Source organism: Hippoglossus hippoglossus, chromosome 9, assembly GCF_009819705.1.
Source record: "Hippoglossus hippoglossus isolate fHipHip1 chromosome 9, fHipHip1.pri, whole genome shotgun sequence".
NCBI classification, from domain to species: Eukaryota; Metazoa; Chordata; class Actinopteri; order Pleuronectiformes; family Pleuronectidae; genus Hippoglossus; species Hippoglossus hippoglossus.
The window spans coordinates 23,729,763-23,747,424 of record NC_047159.1 but is presented as its reverse complement, the minus strand read 5'-3'; the positions used below and the strand labels follow the sequence as shown (position 1 = coordinate 23,747,424).

At 40.5% G+C, this 17,662-nt stretch overlaps 1 protein-coding gene, 1 long non-coding RNA gene and 1 other non-coding gene across 5 annotated transcripts in view; 2 read left to right on the top strand and 1 right to left on the bottom strand.

The window, feature by feature from the left end:
* The first annotated feature begins 616 nt into the window (after window positions 1–616).
* Window positions 617–687, top strand: trnag-ccc. Its single transcript has one exon. It is a non-coding gene; the product is annotated as a tRNA-Gly (tRNA).
* A 296-nt stretch (window positions 688–983) lies between these two features.
* Window positions 984–11,166, top strand: LOC117767768 (nucleolysin TIA-1-like). The gene is made up of 12 exons (XM_034595622.1): window positions 984–1,261; window positions 2,021–2,117; window positions 2,360–2,458; window positions 3,311–3,365; window positions 3,823–3,910; window positions 5,163–5,238; window positions 5,462–5,570; window positions 5,660–5,755; window positions 7,163–7,247; window positions 7,663–7,801; window positions 8,165–8,316; window positions 9,803–11,166. Exons 1-12 carry the CDS (start codon window positions 1,233–1,235, stop codon window positions 9,939–9,941), a joined length of 1,164 nt encoding a protein of 387 aa, XP_034451513.1. The 5' UTR covers window positions 984–1,232; the 3' UTR covers window positions 9,942–11,166.
* The window catches only part of LOC117767769, a 27,222-nt gene continuing 20,255 nt past the window's right edge, over window positions 10,696–17,662 (bottom strand). For all 3 annotated transcript variants that reach the window (XR_004614940.1, XR_004614939.1, XR_004614941.1), the window contains exon 2: window positions 10,696–10,790. This is a non-coding gene — a long non-coding RNA (uncharacterized LOC117767769). The remainder of the gene's footprint in view (window positions 10,791–17,662) is intronic.

The window sequence follows — 17,662 nt, the reverse complement described above, 5'->3', positions numbered from 1 at the left end:
CTGAATGTATCCGTACATTTCTTAAAATGTTCAAATCTATTTGTGTTTGAGGCAAACCTTGTTGTACATAAATCATAAACTTTTAGAGGAATAGTGATATTCTTTCTCAGTGACAGGGACTTTTTCTCAGCCGATATCAATGAAACAGCCGAACCGATCTCACAATGAAAAATCACTCCAGTTACATAATTGAATAACAGTTAAATAACATTAGAAAAACAAGTTAACTTATAACTAATTATAACTGAATAAAGGAAGAGACAGGCAGATGAATATACGAATAGATAGATAGATAGATAGATAGATAGATAGATAGATAGATAGATAGATAGATAGATAGATAGATAGATAGATAGATAGATAGATAGATAGATAGATAGATAGATAGATAGATGGATTGATGGTGAATATCCCTTGTATATTTTCAGGTCTTCTGCACAATTTAAGTTACCATCTACCAGATGTTAGGGGTATCAAGTGTTTTGGCCTTGTATTTAATTATGCAGGCCGAACTTGAGGATACACTGATGCTAAAAGGTAAATCTAACTGGCAACTGACTTGTATTTATATTCAATTTGTTGTTTATATATACTACTGCTACATGTAACGGCATGCGCGCCGCTGGTGTAGTGGTATCATGCAAGATTCCCATTCTTGCGACCCGGGTTCGATTCCCGGGCGGCGCACGTCTTTTGCTTCAGTGCTTAATGGTATAAAATCATATTAGACATAAATGGGACGTAAATGTTCATAAAAAGAATACGTATAATTCTTATGCTGCCCTCTACTCTAACCAACCGGGCCTCTCAGTGGTGTCCAGCTGTTTCCCGTTTTTGTACTTGGGTCAATAAAGCTGCGAGGAGAAAAAGGGCTGGTGTAAATATGACTAATATGATATTACTATTACTGATATTAACATGGCGCTCAGTAAGTCACAGTCTGCACAGATGCGGGCACATCTCTGTGTGTGGGAGAAGGAGCGCTTGGCTTTGGATTCATTTCAGCGCGCAGGTTGACGCTGCTGACGCCGCTCCTCCGCCATCTTCAACTTCCTATTGTTTGCATCAGACTGTCTGCGGTGTGTGTGTGGAGTGTGTGTGTGTGAGAGAGAGGATCAGCCGCCGATCTGCCATTTAATAGTTGATCAGCCTTCAGGTTCGCGGTCGATCGAGCACCGACACTTTGTATGTCATTGGACTAAAGACGCTCCGCACGCGACCTCCAAACCTTGATGATGGACGACGATCAACCCAGAACCTTGTGAGTAACGACGGCCCTGTCTATGTCCTGGAATGGCTAGGCTCCGTGTTAACTACGGCGCGTCGGTAATGTTTCCACGTTGTTGTTTCATTTAAAAACGGCAAAACCTTGACTTTTCGACTCGCGTGGGCATTATGTTGGCACCATCGTGTCGTTTCTTCCAAAACCACTGTTTGTATATGTAACAAAACGAGTCTAATTTACGACGTACACGTTGTTTGATTTAGCCGTATAAATAGACGGAACCGTAAGTGGTCTGAAAATGAAACGGAGGGGCTAGTTAATGCTAGCTATCGTTAGCTAAAGATGCGAACGCAGTTAGCCAGCCGCCTCCTCTGATATGGGCACGTTTTCGTGGAATTGTTGCTTCTTTTCTTAAAAGAAGTCGTGTTTTATTTACCAATGCACAAGCATTAGCCAGAACATCGTGAAAAGGGGTTGCATAAAAAATCTAAATTACAGCTAGCTGCCATCCCTCTTAGCATGAGGCCCGTTCGAACCGGCTAGCGTTACCTTTAGCTAGCCGGCAGACAAGCCACGTCAACGCTAGGAGAGACGGCACGGGAGAGCACCAGTAAAGGGGGGGACCACACTCGAGATGTCTGTGTACAATTCATACGATTACCAGAAGTATCGAGTCTATTTTTTTTTAATTTTAATGTCAAAATAATGAATTGTTATTGGTTGTAGCTAGCTCGGTTAACTAGCCTTTGTTTGCATGCTACTTCCTGTTTCCCTCATCGCTCTCCTTGCTTGCAGGTATGTGGGGAATCTGTCCAGGGATGTCACTGAGCCCCTCATCCTTCAGGTCTTCACACAGATAGGACCCTGCAAGAGCTGTAAAATGATAGTTGATGTGAGTGTTAGCCCCTCGACTGGTTTATACACATCTGGTGTGTTAGGAGGAGATCGTATTCCACTGTGGCCCTGAAAGATGGTGGTCCCTCAATCTGCATATGTGCTTGATATTGATTCTCCTCTCTCAGCCTGTTGTATCAGGCCTCACACGTCAAAATACAGTAGGTGACTGATGTCATGAGTGATAAAATCACAAACATAGCTGTGCACTTAATATCAGTGTTGTTTTCCGATTGACAGACAGCGGGAAATGATCCGTACTGCTTTGTGGAGTTCTATGACCACAGGCATGCTGCTGCCTCATTGGCAGCCATGAATGGAAGGAAAATAATGGGTAAGGTAAGCTATCGTATCTACAGGGTGAGTGGGGATGGGAGGGCTTCGGGTGTGGTAATTTAGGTTGTGTGTCTCTTGTCTAAAGGTGATCGGTCAATACAAGCATTCATATTCCATTACAGAGATAAGCTCTTCCAACTGGCAAGGGGACGCTGCTGCAGCCAGTGTTCAAATCAGATCTTGAACACTGCCAGAAAATGACCTCAACTTATAATTTTGGCTCCATCATTTAAAACAAATAGTCTTGAAATACATGAACCTGTGATGTTAGGTCTGTAAGAACTGAGACTTGAGATTTAGGCTTGAGAAGAAGTAAGTGGTGGCATTGATCAAGCCAGTGCTGCACTTTCAAGAAAATGTCCAAGGCCATGTGAAAAACACAGAACAGTTTATCTGGAACTCCAACAAAAACCATTAACATTTAAAAGACCACAGGGCCTTATAAAATAATATTTAAGGTATACTGGGTGGGGTTATAATGAGTTGAGCTTCTGTACTCAGTGCTAGGACATAAACTGGAAAGCCCTAATGAATATGATGCTGAACTGAGTAACTACTCTTATGTGAGGTGCTCTGCAAATGAGTTTTGTAACTTCCAGTAATATCTGTATGAAATAGTTTGACTCACACATGGTAGACTAGTTGCAAAGATAATTGAGGTCTCACGATTTGATACGAGATAAACGTTCTTGTTCAATGCTGCTCGACATACACAGGATACAAGTGAGGGGAAAAGGACAGTTTCACAGGAAATAAGTAGCACATCTGAAGCCATTATAGTGGAGATGACCATGTTTTTCTGTAAGTGACGTAAACATACCCCACCTGGCCTGTTTTTTCTGTCCCTCTCCACAGGAGGTCAAAGTAAACTGGGCCACGACGCCAACCAGCCAGAAAAAAGATACAAGTAGTAAGTACAACTGCTTGTCACTGGAGATAAACACTTGATTGGCAATTTGTTAGATACACCTAGTTAAAACTAACAGTCTAATATATTATTCTGGCAGTAAACCTGTTTTAACAAAAATTAAGATTAATATCTTAATGGTGAATTTACTGAAGGACTGTTGTCCTAGTCTGAATTAGTTTAACCAAGATCAACCTACTAATAAACTGCCAAATGAATGTATATTTTAACATGAGTATTGTGGAAATGTCTGATTCATAAATAGAAATCACAGGCAAATATTTACGCTGCACATATGCTTACATATATTCTTATGTAGGTGGTTTACCAGGATGATGCTGCTTTTATTTTTCCCCAATTAACAATCTTATCAAAATGGACTGACCCAGGTAGAACATCAGTCATTGAAAAGGTATTTGTTGTAACACATGCTACTTCTCTGCTGTTTTTCCCCCTATAGATCACTTTCATGTCTTCGTTGGAGACCTCAGCCCAGAAATAACTACAGAAGACGTCAAAGCTGCCTTCGGTCCATTTGGCAGGATATCGTAAGTATAGTGCTAAAATGTACTGACTAAGTTTCAGTGCTGCGTCTATTTGTTGATTTACATAAACTCTATACGAGGTAATTTAAGCCTAGAATTCCACTGAAAGTGGCTAAGCTAGCGGAGGTGGCCCCACAATGGTGTGTCCGAGGGTCTGTGAATCCACCTTGTGGGAAGATCTCAGACGACATTCAGGCTAAAAGCACCGTGTAAATGACCTCATTTCGAGTCGAATATCCATGTCTGGGCTTGCGGACACTTGGCTGACCCCACACGAGCAGTATGGAGTCTTGATGTGTTTTTTTCTGTTTTATCACGTCTGAAGTATAAGTCGCCATTGACTTCAATTGTATTGGATTCGGCTGCATGCAACAAAGTTTACCCCTTAAACTCCAGAAATGTTTTGTGGACTCAAACAGTTCATCCACCACTCCATCGGCATAGTGGTGAGTAGATGATAAGTGCACTTTAATTTTTCGGTGAACTATCCCTTTAAGCTGCTTTCAAACAGGCACTGAACCCCGCTGTTCCTCCGTATTTTTCTTCGGAGGAGGTGCATGTGTGAACGCAAATGTCTGAGTGAGATGCTACATTGTGCATGCGTAAAGGCAAACTGCGGGTAGACTCCATAGCCAATTCTCTGGATTTTACCCACAGGTCATGTCTGAAAACTGCTTAAGAAAATTAAATCGGGGATAGACGATAGAAACTGCGACTTTGCTTTGATATCAGGCAGTAATGTTTTTCACATTCCTGCCTCATATCAATGAAACATACAAGGGAACCATGTGCACATGCAGTACATTTATATAAGGCCCTGCCCTGCACTTGTTTCAATTAAGGATGAAACATTGAATCAATTAGGTAGTTGCCAGCAAATAACTGCAATTGATTTAGACATTGATGTTTTTTAATTTTCATTGTTTAAACAAGTCTCAACAATCACACAGATTCTATTTTTCCAAATGTGGATGTTTACGTGTCTTCTATGTTGCTGACTTGAATGTTTTGCGGTTTTGTTTGAACAAAATAGACAATTTGAACATGTTGACCCAGTGTTTGGGAAACTGTAGGGACTTCTTTTTCATTATTCAGAAATGCTATCAACCAAGCAATGAATGGAGGTAAATAATAGGTAGATAAAAAGTTATTTCATTATTTACTTGCAGACTTAATTAAAGACACTATCTCCTTTCAGTGGAGCCTTCATGTTGTGCTACATGTGATGTAACCGTGTTGTCGTGTTTGTCCACAGAGACGCTCGTGTTGTGAAAGATATGGCTACAGGGAAATCTAGGGGCTATGGCTTTGTGTCTTTCTTCAACAAGTGGGTGAGTAGACATCAATTGGTCAGTACTGCTGTTTATGGGGGGGTCTTAAAGCGTTATTATTTCTGCAAAACATGCTCCAAGGACCAGAAGCATTCTGCCTTGTTATATAAAACAAAATAAGACGTTTTACATCGGTTACTTATTTATTTGGGTTCTGTGCTTTTATATTTTACATAACTAGACTCCAGCTTGATGCACCAACCAAATGCTTTCTTTGTTCCAGGATGCAGAAAATGCCATTCAGCAGATGGGGGGACAGTGGTTAGGAGGAAGACAGATTCGAACTAACTGGGCCACAAGAAAGCCCCCTGCCCCAAAGACCACTTATGAAAGTGCGTTGTTATAAATGTGAAGTTTTTGCTTGCCTAGGATGTTGGATCATATGTTAATAGCGAATTTGTCTTTTGTATTTTCCTCCCAGGTAATTCCAAGCACCTATCATTTGATGAAGTAGTGAGTCAGTCAAGTCCCAGTAACTGCACCGTGTACTGTGGTGGAGTCAGCGCCGGACTGACGGGTGAGGAGGAGTACGAGTATTGTTGCTACCAACACAATTATAATAACCCTGACCAGATAACTGAGGAAAGCACTTCATTAAGACCCAAGGCGAAAGAGTAAAAACTGTTTTCTAAAAAAGTTAAAAAAAATCCAAGCATTGTTTAATAACAAACCCCTAAAAGCTGAGGATCTTCTGAAGAGCTGACAGAATTGCCAGCACTTAAATAAAGTAAATTTGTCTGAGGCAGATAAAGACATGAAAAAAAAAAACATTTAACCGCTTAAACATTTGGATTTCATTGTAAATCGTTGCCTTCCTGTAAACTGCTTAAACATTTAAAAACAGTAAACTGTCAGAGATCTTCCTCCTTCTCAAACACGTCTCTTGCCAACTGAGCCTTGGCCAGCATGTCAACAGGAATCTTCAACCTTGTAATTTCATCAATGAAACTGTCACTGTAATCTGCTACAATATGGCTCCCCTCGCTTTGATCGTCAGCCATCGTCTGAAACACTACTTAAAAAATCTTTTGCAGGCTACGACCTCTACAAAATAGGTCTGGGTGGGGGCTACCACCGAGTTGTCAATGGGGATAGTAAGGTCATGGGTGGGAGAGCCCTTCCCATTTCACCTTTCCCACTAGTATTAAAGCAAATCACGATGTATTTCATCAGCCAGTTGTCTTGAGAACGATGGCATTGTGAGATGTTTCGTCTCATCCAGCTCTAAAGGGTGAAGCACGCATTTGTCTTAATTGGTTAAAGGGTGAGGCTGGTGTTATTTTATGTGATTATTTTATACCATCATCATTCAACATTAAGGCCAAAACTAACAGCAAACATGTCAAGTATAATCTTTGTATAGCTACAGTTTAATCTTCTCTGCATAGGACTCTTTTTTTTTTTTGAAAATGTTTATATTTGACTATTTTTCAGAAACTACTACAAAGACTTAAAAGAGCCCTTATTTATAAACCATGAACTTATGGTTTATAAACCATAAGTTGATAGCATCTATCAACTGGTGCTCAGTACCTGCATAAACTAACAAAACTTTTTTAATTATTAGTATTCTAAAGGCATAATATAACTAGTTATATAGAACTAAATAAACAAACGTTTAACTATTAAACACTAAAGAAAACAGTAAATAGCTTCAGCAGTTGCCTCACTCAATGCTAGTATTCTGATATCTTATTCAGCTTATTAATAGGTTTCATTTATTTAAATTTCATTTATTGAGTTCTTAAAAAGCATAAAGTGTCATTTTTATAATGGTGCAAGTCCCTGCATAATTAAGGCCACGTGTTTTACTCTGGGAGATTATTCAAAAGCTTGGGGGTGTTATCAGCAGATCCAAGACGCCATGTTTCTCATCAGCTCTTATAGTTTGATATCTTATGCTCCTCTTCTGCTTGTCTTTCAGAACAACTGATGAGACAGACTTTCTCCGCCTTTGGACAAATCATGGAAATCAGAGTTTTTCCAGATAAAGGTTATTCATTTGTGAGGTATGTGGGGAATTCAGATTAACTTTGCTTTTTCCTTTCCCCCCCTTTTTCATCAAGGTCAGTGAATGATACACTGGTTCTTGATCTGATGACTTCATTCTAAATAAATTGTTGTAAACACAGGGGATCTGGATTTTAAATAACCCTAACAATGAAACATCTTTTTAGTGATGTGAGCAGCATGGGTTATATCCACAAGCAGGATTTTGGCTGTCAGTTTTCTGTTTTTATTACTGATTAAGTGTTGACACATGGTTTTATCTCACATGTGACCAGTTAGATCCTTGCAGTGCAGATGTTATAGGACAGCCTTTCTCACAGTTTGCTGACAGATCTCCAGCAGTGGTGTTCACCATCGCTGAGTAAATGAGGTACAGTGCTTACTTATTCCCTCTCTACCTCTATTTTTGTCCAGGTTTAACTCCCATGAGTCAGCAGCCCATGCCATTGTGTCAGTGAATGGCTCTTCAATAGAGGGCCACATAGTTAAATGCTACTGGGGTAAAGAGACCCCGGACATGCTGAACCCGATGCAGCAGATGCCCGTGCCCCAGGTAAGGACAGCAAAGATCCCTCCTCTTCCTGTAAAGCTGGCTTAGCAGATGTCAGTCTGTGCACATTCATGTGTTTTGGGGGCGTAGATTTAACGACACGGAAGATGGGAGGGTTTGGATTTATCGTTGCAGTTTCTCAAAATTTTGCCTGTTCTTGACAACTTTTCCAGGATTAGCAATCCTAGCTTTGAATTACATCAGTCAGTTTGTGCTGCAGTGTCATGAGTGTGTACAACTTCAACATCAGGAGTTTTAGGTTGTCCTGGCTTTAGCGGTGTTTTTAAAAGTCCATCTTTGCATCACATGCTAACCTTTTTGCCTCCTTGAAGCACACATAAACCATACTTGTACTATGTCCTACAGCAAAACAAGATGGGCTTCGCGGCAGCCCAGCCCTATGGCCAGTGGGGCCAGTGGTATGGCAACGGGCCCCAGATTAGCCAGTACGTCCCCAACGGGTGGCAGGTGCCAACCTACGGCGTCTACAGCCAGGCTTGGAACCAGCAGGGCTTCAAGTAAGTAGCACGGTGTGCACAGGGCTCCCCTTCACCGCCTCCTCCTGCAGCACCAGAGTTCCCCTTCAACATCGGAGCAGCGAGAGCCAGCTCTGGCCACAGGAGGGAGCCATGACCTCCCTCCCCCAACCCCACTTCCCGCCCATCTGCCCTCACCAGCCCCTCATCTCTCTTATCATGACAAGATTAAGAAATGAACACACACACACATTCACACAGAACTATCTCAACTTCAGTTTTGTTGTTACCCGTGTTTCAGTGTGTCAGTACAGTTCAATGTGACAAACATATCTTAACAACAGAAGGGTTTTGTTCCAAAATATTTTTGTCTTGAATTTTCAAACATACTTTAAAAACTGTCAGATATCCCAAACACAAATGTAAGACTGCCTTAAAGTAGGTAAAATCTTTTTTATACATTTCAAGACATTTAAAAGTAACAGAAATATGAAAAATGCTTAAAGCTCAGAACAAAGTTTCACTTTGATCATTGATGAAGAATGCAAATCCCCTTTTTGTAAGATTGCCCACTGTGTGTAAGAACTGTGTTCTTTAAGGCTGTTCATTTGTTTTGTATGTCTAAATTCATGTCAGCTTTTTACAGATTTTCTTTTGATTCTTTGATTTATTTTTACATTTGCCTGTGAATTTGATCTGTACATGATTATCAGTGGGACATGTTAAATATAATTTGTAGATTATCAAATTTTGTTTTTGTTTAGACAGCCGATGTGCAGTGATGCTTTGTACACCAAAGAAAAATAAAAGAGAGGCCATTATGGTGTTGACAGTCTAACATTCTTGGCGAGCAGGTGTATGAATAGGCTCTGTACAGAGGTGTGAGGTAGATTAACGTAGTGTGATTTTCGATGCAGTAGGAGTAAATGCACAATTCCTGAGACAGAGGGCCGGCCTCTCTCGACTTGAAGCTAAGACCTTATCTTTTAATGGCTGTCATTCTCCACACTGAACTTAGAATTCAGTTGATTTACACGAATGATGAAATACTTAAAATACGTCACGTGAATCAAGTGAGAATTTAAGTTTGTGGTCAAATGTCCAAGTGTTGCGAGAAAAATGAAGATAATCTACATGGTTGTAAGACAGTGCGACTACAGCAGTTGGGTGGGGGAAGGAAGGAATATTTAGCTTGCTGCGCTTGGCCTGTATGCTCTTTGTCTGCTTTGTCCACCCATGTTTAATCAAACAACACTTACCTTTGGCCCTTCCAAAGCGCCCTCCACTTTCTGATTTTGTTTTGTTTCCTTTTAATTTTTTTGCTAGCTTGAATTTTGCCCAGCCTGCCTCACCCTCACAACCTCTGATAACTCTTGTTTGCCGCCTTGTCCTCATTCTAGCCTGTCCAGATTCTAGTAGCTCTAAAATATACCGTCCCTTTGGCTCCCTTTCGCCTTGTCTCTTCTAACCTGCTGGCATTTTGTCTTTCTGTCTCTCTCTCTCTCTCTTTACCTCATTTTTTTCGCAGTCACTTACCGGCCAGTGCTGGGTGGACTGGCATGGGCGCCATCAGTAACGGTGGGGTAATGGAACCTACACAGGGATTGAATGGGAGTATGCTAGCCAACCAGCCCGGTATGGGAGCCGCAGGATACCCCACACACTGATAAGTGGGCAGGGTGGGAGAATTGTCAACCATCAGCCTCTTATTGGCTGTACGGTGCCCCACGGGGCTGTGTAACACCGCCTCCATTTGTGGCAGGACTAGGACTTTTACTGGGATGTGGAACCTAATGGGAAGGTTGACGTCTGAAGGAGATGTAAATGGGAATTCATTGGGGGGTTGGAGTAACGGGAGCCAGGGAGGAGCTATTTGACCCACACCGGTCTTTACACCCTTTGTGGAAGGCAAGACTGGCCAAGAACCAGGGCTCTTACCATTTTTAAGTTAACTGTAAATGAGTATAAAACTGTAAAGGAGAAACTTTTGGATTTTTGTTTCTGGGTTTTACAAATTGCTTCCATTTTCACACATTTCCTCTCAGACAGCCACAGAGAGGTTTGTCCTTTTTTTAAAGAAACTGTTCAATTCTGAGTTGTGCTAAGTTATGAACCTTAGTTATTATTTGAGGAATGGAAATCAGTTTAATTTGTTCTCATTTTCTCTTGGATTAAAATCAAGTGCAGGGATTGTTGCCACTGCTGTTTCTCTGTAAGGGCAGATATATATTGCACAGTTTTTTCCTCTCTTGTACATGGACAAATTTGACTACCAAGAGTTTTCTTTTTGCATTCCATTTCTCCATATCTTTCAGACAGCCTCAAAGCATTTTGCCACTTGTAAATAACCATTCATACATTCATTCATTTGAAACAGTGTAAGTAAAATGCTACTGTTAACTGTGGGTGCTTGCTTTTCTCTTTTGTTTTGATAACTCGACAGTTAACTCAACATTGTGCGTAGCAGAGTGGCACTATGAAACGTGACACTGGCACAGTGCAACACACACACGATTCTTCCATGCAGGGATAACACGGCATTGCCATTCAGTGCACACTTAAATTCAAATGTTAAAAGGTGAACATGTTTGACACTTCTGATGTTTTTTAAATATCTATTGAAACGCCAGTATTTTATATCAAAAATCTGAGTGGATTCAACCTTTACACCTGCTCTTTTTGCCAGAGAAATGGGGAGGCCATTGTAACTGTTGCCTTATAGAGCTGGTTTCTTTTAGCTGACAAGACCCTCTTTTTAATTAGGCAGTGCCTACAGACATGTTCAGACCCTTTTGTTTAGAAAGGTGTTAGCCCTGAGAACTGATGACTCTGCTACTGTAATCAATGTTTTCTTGCTTTGTCCAATTAAAATGCTCATGCACATAAACTGCACTGTGTGTTAGTTGCTTTTTTCTCATGGACACATGGTTTCCTAGGAAACATTAATAGAGATTTAATTCAGAAATGCTTTGTTTGTAGTTTAGTGCAAGAACTGCACACAATTGTAAAAGACTATACTGCACAATTAACCCTTAATCAGTATCAATGTGTAACTGAACATTATTTGTTATATGCGGTGTAGGTCTGCAGAAATTATAAATCCATTATAATAAGTAAAAGTACTGACAAGATTAAGATTACTCATGTTAAAGCCCAGTTACCGCTCTTTGCCGTCATCCTTTAGTTATACTGTGTACATACTGTATACATTTTGTCAATGTCCACCTGAGGTACTCAGGTATTTTTGGTCTTAGAACATTTAAGACCCACTCTTTGGTCAGGTACAGCTTCATCATTTTAACCTGGGGGTCCACTACATAAGGTTTACAAGCTGTAATGTTCAAAACACATTATTTGTCTCACAATTCACTGCCCTGTTGCCTGTTTTCACTGTCTGAAGCGCTCCGTTTTAGCTCTTGGCCCGCCTCCCATGACACTCCTCGGCAGGGTCACTCTTTTGTGATTGGTCAAACGCTTAAAGCGTGGGTTGGAAATGTCAGGCTCCCTGATCAGCTGTAATTATGGCTGTGGCCGCAAAAAAAGAGGACAAATAACTGGTGAGATTTAATTTTTACAGTTGTGTAATCTCTCGACAGTAAAGGTTTTCTACTTAAAATTGTTTTAAATGGGCTCTGACTTGGTGACATTTAAACACAGTGTTTGAGGTGCAGTGGTTTTTGTGAGAGAAGCTAACTGCTGTGGAATTTGGGCTTTTTAATTTAGCTAAACTTAAACTTCACCAAAATCTGAAACAAAGTAGTAAAGGAAAGGTGAAAACCCAAAAGCTTAATATGGGCACTGTAATGCATGACGGTGGGATACAGCATCAGTACATTCAGGTATGTATGTCATGTGATTCAACACCTTTATACAAAGACAAATAGAACTATATTATTAGCTTGCCCCTGATGTGTTTTTGTTCTCTAAAAAGTGAGTGATTACATCGCCTTGGCCATGTTAACATTTCATTTTATACAAGAGAAACTTTGGCATATCACAGCAGGAATATGGTTTCTATGAATAATATTCATGATGGCTGAATTCCACTCAGTGGAGGTTGTAGTTTTGTCCATGCTGCCTCACTGAAACACGTTTTGCTGTGTATTTTTAAATAACAAACCCAAGTAAACTGTATACAGCCAGATCTTTAGAATCTAGACTAAGTTTCTATCACATTAGAAAATGTATACTAAAGTATATAGTAAAAAGGCCCCATGCTAAAGAAAATCTTAAAGCTTAATTCACAGGGAAATGCCCACAGCCCAACTTTAAAATCTGTGCCTCAAAACAAGTTGTCAGGACTTCTGGAACGTAGTGATGTAAACAAATCTGTTTTCACTGCACCCATCGTCCATCGCTCATTAAGTGTCGTTTCAACTTTAACAACACAACACCAAGCATCACTACATCACTAAGCAGATGTTACCACGCCAATATTGCAGTCTGCTCAAGGATAGAACTATTCAAGACGGGATTTGAATTTGACAGTCTGTTTAGCTCATTTCAGCACTGATTGTAAATTCAAATTTGAATTTACCTGTGAGTTTCACCAAGATACAGGCTACAACTTGTCACCTGTGGTTGGCCTGGCCAATCAGACCAGAGGCTCAGAGACGGACACAAAGTGCCCAGTTGACAGAGCGACAGAGACAAGTGTGAGTGTGATGTAGTTATACTGAGATGATTTATGTGACTTAAAACCACAAATATAGCTTCCTATGGATATTTGACCTTTAAAAAAAAAAATAGAAAGTGTAAAATATGTGACCTTTAAATGGTGCAGTCAAGTGAATCTTTACATTGTCACTGTTCTCAGCCCCTGAAGCTCTATAATGAACACAGCTTGGACTCTAGTCTCAGAAACAATAAACCTATAACTGGTGCCTCCAGTTTGGGGCTCAGACTCGTGCAGGAGAAGCGTCAGCTGCAGGTTCATCTCCAGCTCTTCACTCTGGAGAAGATGGACATGCATTTCACAGAGAAATGGGTCCCCACAATCTCTATGATGGTTTTTAATTCTCTTTCAAAAAATGAATTGAGCAGAGCGTGAGTTCAGGCAGGTCACAAAGTCAAGCTCAGCCCCAATCCAGTACATCAGCTGACAACAGCAGCTCTCTGTACCAGCCCACATCAGCTGACAGCTCAGCTGGTCCCATCCTATGCTTTCAATTAGTAAAACTTCTTCTTCTTTGCTCGCTTTATTGGCGGGTGGCAACCAACATCAAGGTGCATTACTGCCATCTGTGTCCTCTTCTTCTTGCTCTTCCTCAAACTTCCAATTTGTAAAGCTCATATTGCTCGCTCTATTTGAGCTGCTTTAGCGGCCTTCTCTTCCTGCTTCACTTCACAGCCCGCCTCCACTCCAGCACCTCAATCTGACCTAATGTCGTGTGTTGTCATTTATGCTGCTCTGTCCTGTGCCGGTCTGTTAGCTGCTGCTCTCCCTGCCTCAGTGTCCACGAAGGCTAGTGGAAGGGTAGCGAGGTGTGCTCTCCCCACCTTATAGGCTTTCAAGGTATGCACGTGGAATTACAGGGAGCTCTCATAGAGCCATACTGCCAAATATATCTTATTACAATTATTCAAGTCAAAGTAATTTTGACCAAACTGGTCCTGACTGAACTTAACTTATTTGAAGTGTAGTCCAATGGGTCACGAGATATTGTACATTACAAATGAGGACTATACAGTATGCAAAGCATCACTTGTGTCCTGCAAGAGGAACATAGCCTATAAAACCCTGAAGATAGTTTTAATATAAACTTTGATCTCTGCTTTGAATCAACACCTGAGTTATGTATTTCCTGCTTTTTGTCCTTCCCAGATTGACTTCTTCTCCATCTTTTGTGACTCACAGCAGATCAGATCTCACAATGTAGTTGTCCATTTTTGCACTAGATGGCGCTCTCAGTCCATAGGACCGGCCTGGTTTTGTGGAGCAGGTGGCTGACTTTGCTGTTATTTAGCACAGTGTCACCCAAACCATCAGTCAGCCTGTCACCATGTTAAATGCCTGTCTGTCACATTTAGATGTGTGTGTGTGAAAGAGAGAGAGCAGACAGTAGTGTGATTGTGTGAGGGATTTAATTCACAAACATAAATAGAACTTTTATTATCTGTGTTCTTATCAGTCTGAATCATTTGTCCTTTGTTACCTTTTACCTATTGTATATCAAACGCTGAATTTATGTGTGTGTGTGTTTGTGTGTGCGTGCCAGCTCTCCTCAGTCAGAGTTATTGTGTCTCAGACAGCCGTGCAGTCTGACTGGCTGGAATAACAGGCAGCAAGAGCTGACAGGCTGATAAATGGTTTGTCTTTTCGCAGCTGCTCAGCCAGGACCCGACTGGGCTTTAATGGTTGGAGAGTCTGTTAGAGACGGAGACAGAGAGCGAGGGAGATGTCAGGAGATGAGTTAGTGAGCAGATTACAGCTGAAATCAATCAAAGCGGTCTTTTAGTCTGTCCTGCTTCACTCCTCTCAGCTTCTTCAACTTCTGATTTGTGTGGTCAGAATGCTTTATGCAGAAATGACAAGAAGTCACTTTGTTCCTGTGGGGCAGAGAGAATATACTGTAGACTCAATTTAATATTTGTGGAAAAGTTGTTGTGGATGTTGTCCTTGTCGTGTCTGTGCCAAGGAGGTTATGATTTCACCCCCGTTTGTTTGTCTATAAACAAGATTACACAAAAGCTACTGGAGGGATTTCCATGAAACTTGCTGGAAGAATGCGGTTTAAGAAGAAGCCATGACATTTTCGTGCTGAACGAGATCAGAGGGCAGCACTTTAACATGGCTGGATATGGAGTTTTTCTACATTTTCCTTGATTTCTCAGAGAATAATGCTTAGGGGGCTGATTTCTATGGGTGTGTGCAATTTGGGGCAGATCCAATTCAATCTGGATCTAGTGAATTTAAATGTGGTTAATAAGGTGTCTGCTGGACCTTGTTGGGTCATTCTACTCTGTGAATACATCTTTCTCAAATTGCCCAATCCTAAGTATCCATACTCAGTGACTGAGTGATGGGTTTATGTCAATTTAATAACCACTGATCTGGTCTTTTTCCATGATTTGTTATTATTTTCATATATTATTTATTATTTATTAAGTAGTTTTTGACAACTCTGACATTTTGGCTTATTTACTTCATTTGACATCTGTCATCTGTTTAGATAAAAATATAATTTTGATATGTTTAAATTATGAATTGTGTAACCATTAAGCCATTCATTTATGACATTTATGTCCAGTATTGTGTTTTTATTTAAAGTACATGTATGATATCAGTGCAGGCATCCTCCAACACCTTTTGACTTTCAGTGCTGTTAGCTAGATATGTCTGGCACCAGTTTTTCCCATTTCCTCCATTTACATTTAGATTTAGATCAAGAAAACTCAGAAAGACATAGAAACTGGTGCATGTGCATGCGGATGCACTATGATTTATACTCAGATGCATATCTCTTTTCTCTTGGCACGTATCAGCATAAATTTGTGACATATTTCACATTAAAAAAAGTAAATGCTTGGCAAATCACACATCCAAGAAATGATAAGTTGGCAAACACCTGAAAGCTGCCAAAACAGCATACAGCATCGACCCTGTCCCCTTAAATTCAATCAAAATCTGCACCAAATTTCATACACTCATAGATATCAGTTTTCTAAATCTAATTGATTCTGTTAATCAAGATCCATGAATTATTCCCTGGGAAAACGGTGAAAATGTCAAATAGCAATGTTGAAGTTATCCTTCAAAAGATAAACTAAAAGTGCTAAAAGAAATCCTGGATATTCCCCTTTGTCTGGATCATGCTAAAAGTTTAAGTGTTCCTGTTCCTTGGCCCAGACCCTTCCACCAAGTTTCAAGAAAATCAGTTGCCTTATCCTGCTGAAACACAAACAGCAATGAAAACATTGCCTCATTAGCAGAGGTAGTATACATGTATGAATAATGTACATTATATGACGATTTATTACCTGCTTTGGTCCACTATGTATAAGCAGACTGGACCAAATAAAGTTGAAAATAACAGAATCATTTTCACAGTTTTGAGAGACTTAGGATGGGCCCCATCAGGCCCCATCAGGCCCCATCCGGCCCCAGGCCCCTTGTGCAGCGGCACTGCCCGTGTTTTCACCTCTGGTGACTTGCGTTTGTTTTGAACAGTGGAAAACTGTAGGATCGCTGAGTGTTTGTATTTCAGGTTGCTGACGGAGTACTGTACAAGTGCTGAAGCAGAAAACAAAGGCGCTGAGGAGAAAGGGCTTGAAGGACACAAGGTGCCTGTGAACTGTTTGAGTGAACAGCGTCTGTGTGTTTGTCTGTGTTTCCATGCAAGTGACAGCTTGCAACAGTGGCTGACAGCAAATAAACATGTTCCAGTAATTAACCTTGACAGGCCCAATGTGGTGCCAACAGCAGAAACCTGCTAATGACACAATTAATCCATAATTAAAGCATTCTGTCACACATACGCAGTAAATGAACATTGTGTGAGTTTGGTATCTACTCCAGCAAATACAGCTTATGCTACAGTGAAAACACTAAAGTGACACTGGATGAAAACACTAAAAATACAAAAGTTGTTAACGACCTCTAAAGAGGTCGTTAACAACTTTTAATATTCTCTCATGGCGCTGAATGTGCATAATCCCTTTAGCTTTTTTTTTTTTTTTTGCTTCTGTGTGTTTATCTACCAACTAACTGTACATTTTCAGAGAAAGCACAGTGTTGAATTTGGTGCGATTTGGACATGCGATAAGTTCAATATTAGTACAATTGGAATAAACAGGTGACCGGTGCTCTGTAGGGGTCAGTGGGGTCAGTGGGGTGGGGCAGTGCGCCTTCACTTGTTGGAACGAGATGAACATGTATTCTTCTATTTCCTTTGATAAACTACAGCAGTGGTCGACAAATGGGTCGAACTGAGGATCAAAAATCGCTGTCAGATCAATTTGGTTATTATTATCATTTTTTTTAAGTCACAATATCAGGCTGAGACACAGACATTCACTGGTGTCACAGGGGCTGACCTCCATCATTTTATGAAATAAATTGACTATATGGTCTTCAATGCAGATAAACCAGACAGGATGAACACAAAGTTTTCTAATTTTACATTGCAGCATTGACTGTTTATAAAAAGCTCTGCACACAACGTCCAGCACACAAACAATTAAAAATGACAGTATATTGTAAAACTGTTTTAGGACAAGGGACAATTTTGACGTAGCTCAGGAGCATTGACAAAGGACAAAAAAGTCCATTACAAACAGGTAGGTTTACAAAGGGCACTGTTCTAGTACAGTGAATAACGGACAAGCTATTCTGTTAGGTAGTTAGATCTGAAAACATTTACATCATGTCAGCATTCATGTCCTGTGT

Coding starts and splice junctions, on each gene's coding strand:
- LOC117767768 (XM_034595622.1), top strand. CDS start 1,233: ATGATGGACGACGATCAACCCAGAACCTT. Junction 2,459..3,310: donor GAAGGAAAATAATGGGTAAG/GTAAGCTATCGT, acceptor CCCTCTCCACAG/GAGGTCAAAGTAAACTGGGC. Junction 3,366..3,822: donor CCAGAAAAAAGATACAAGTA/GTAAGTACAACT, acceptor TTCCCCCTATAG/ATCACTTTCATGTCTTCGTT.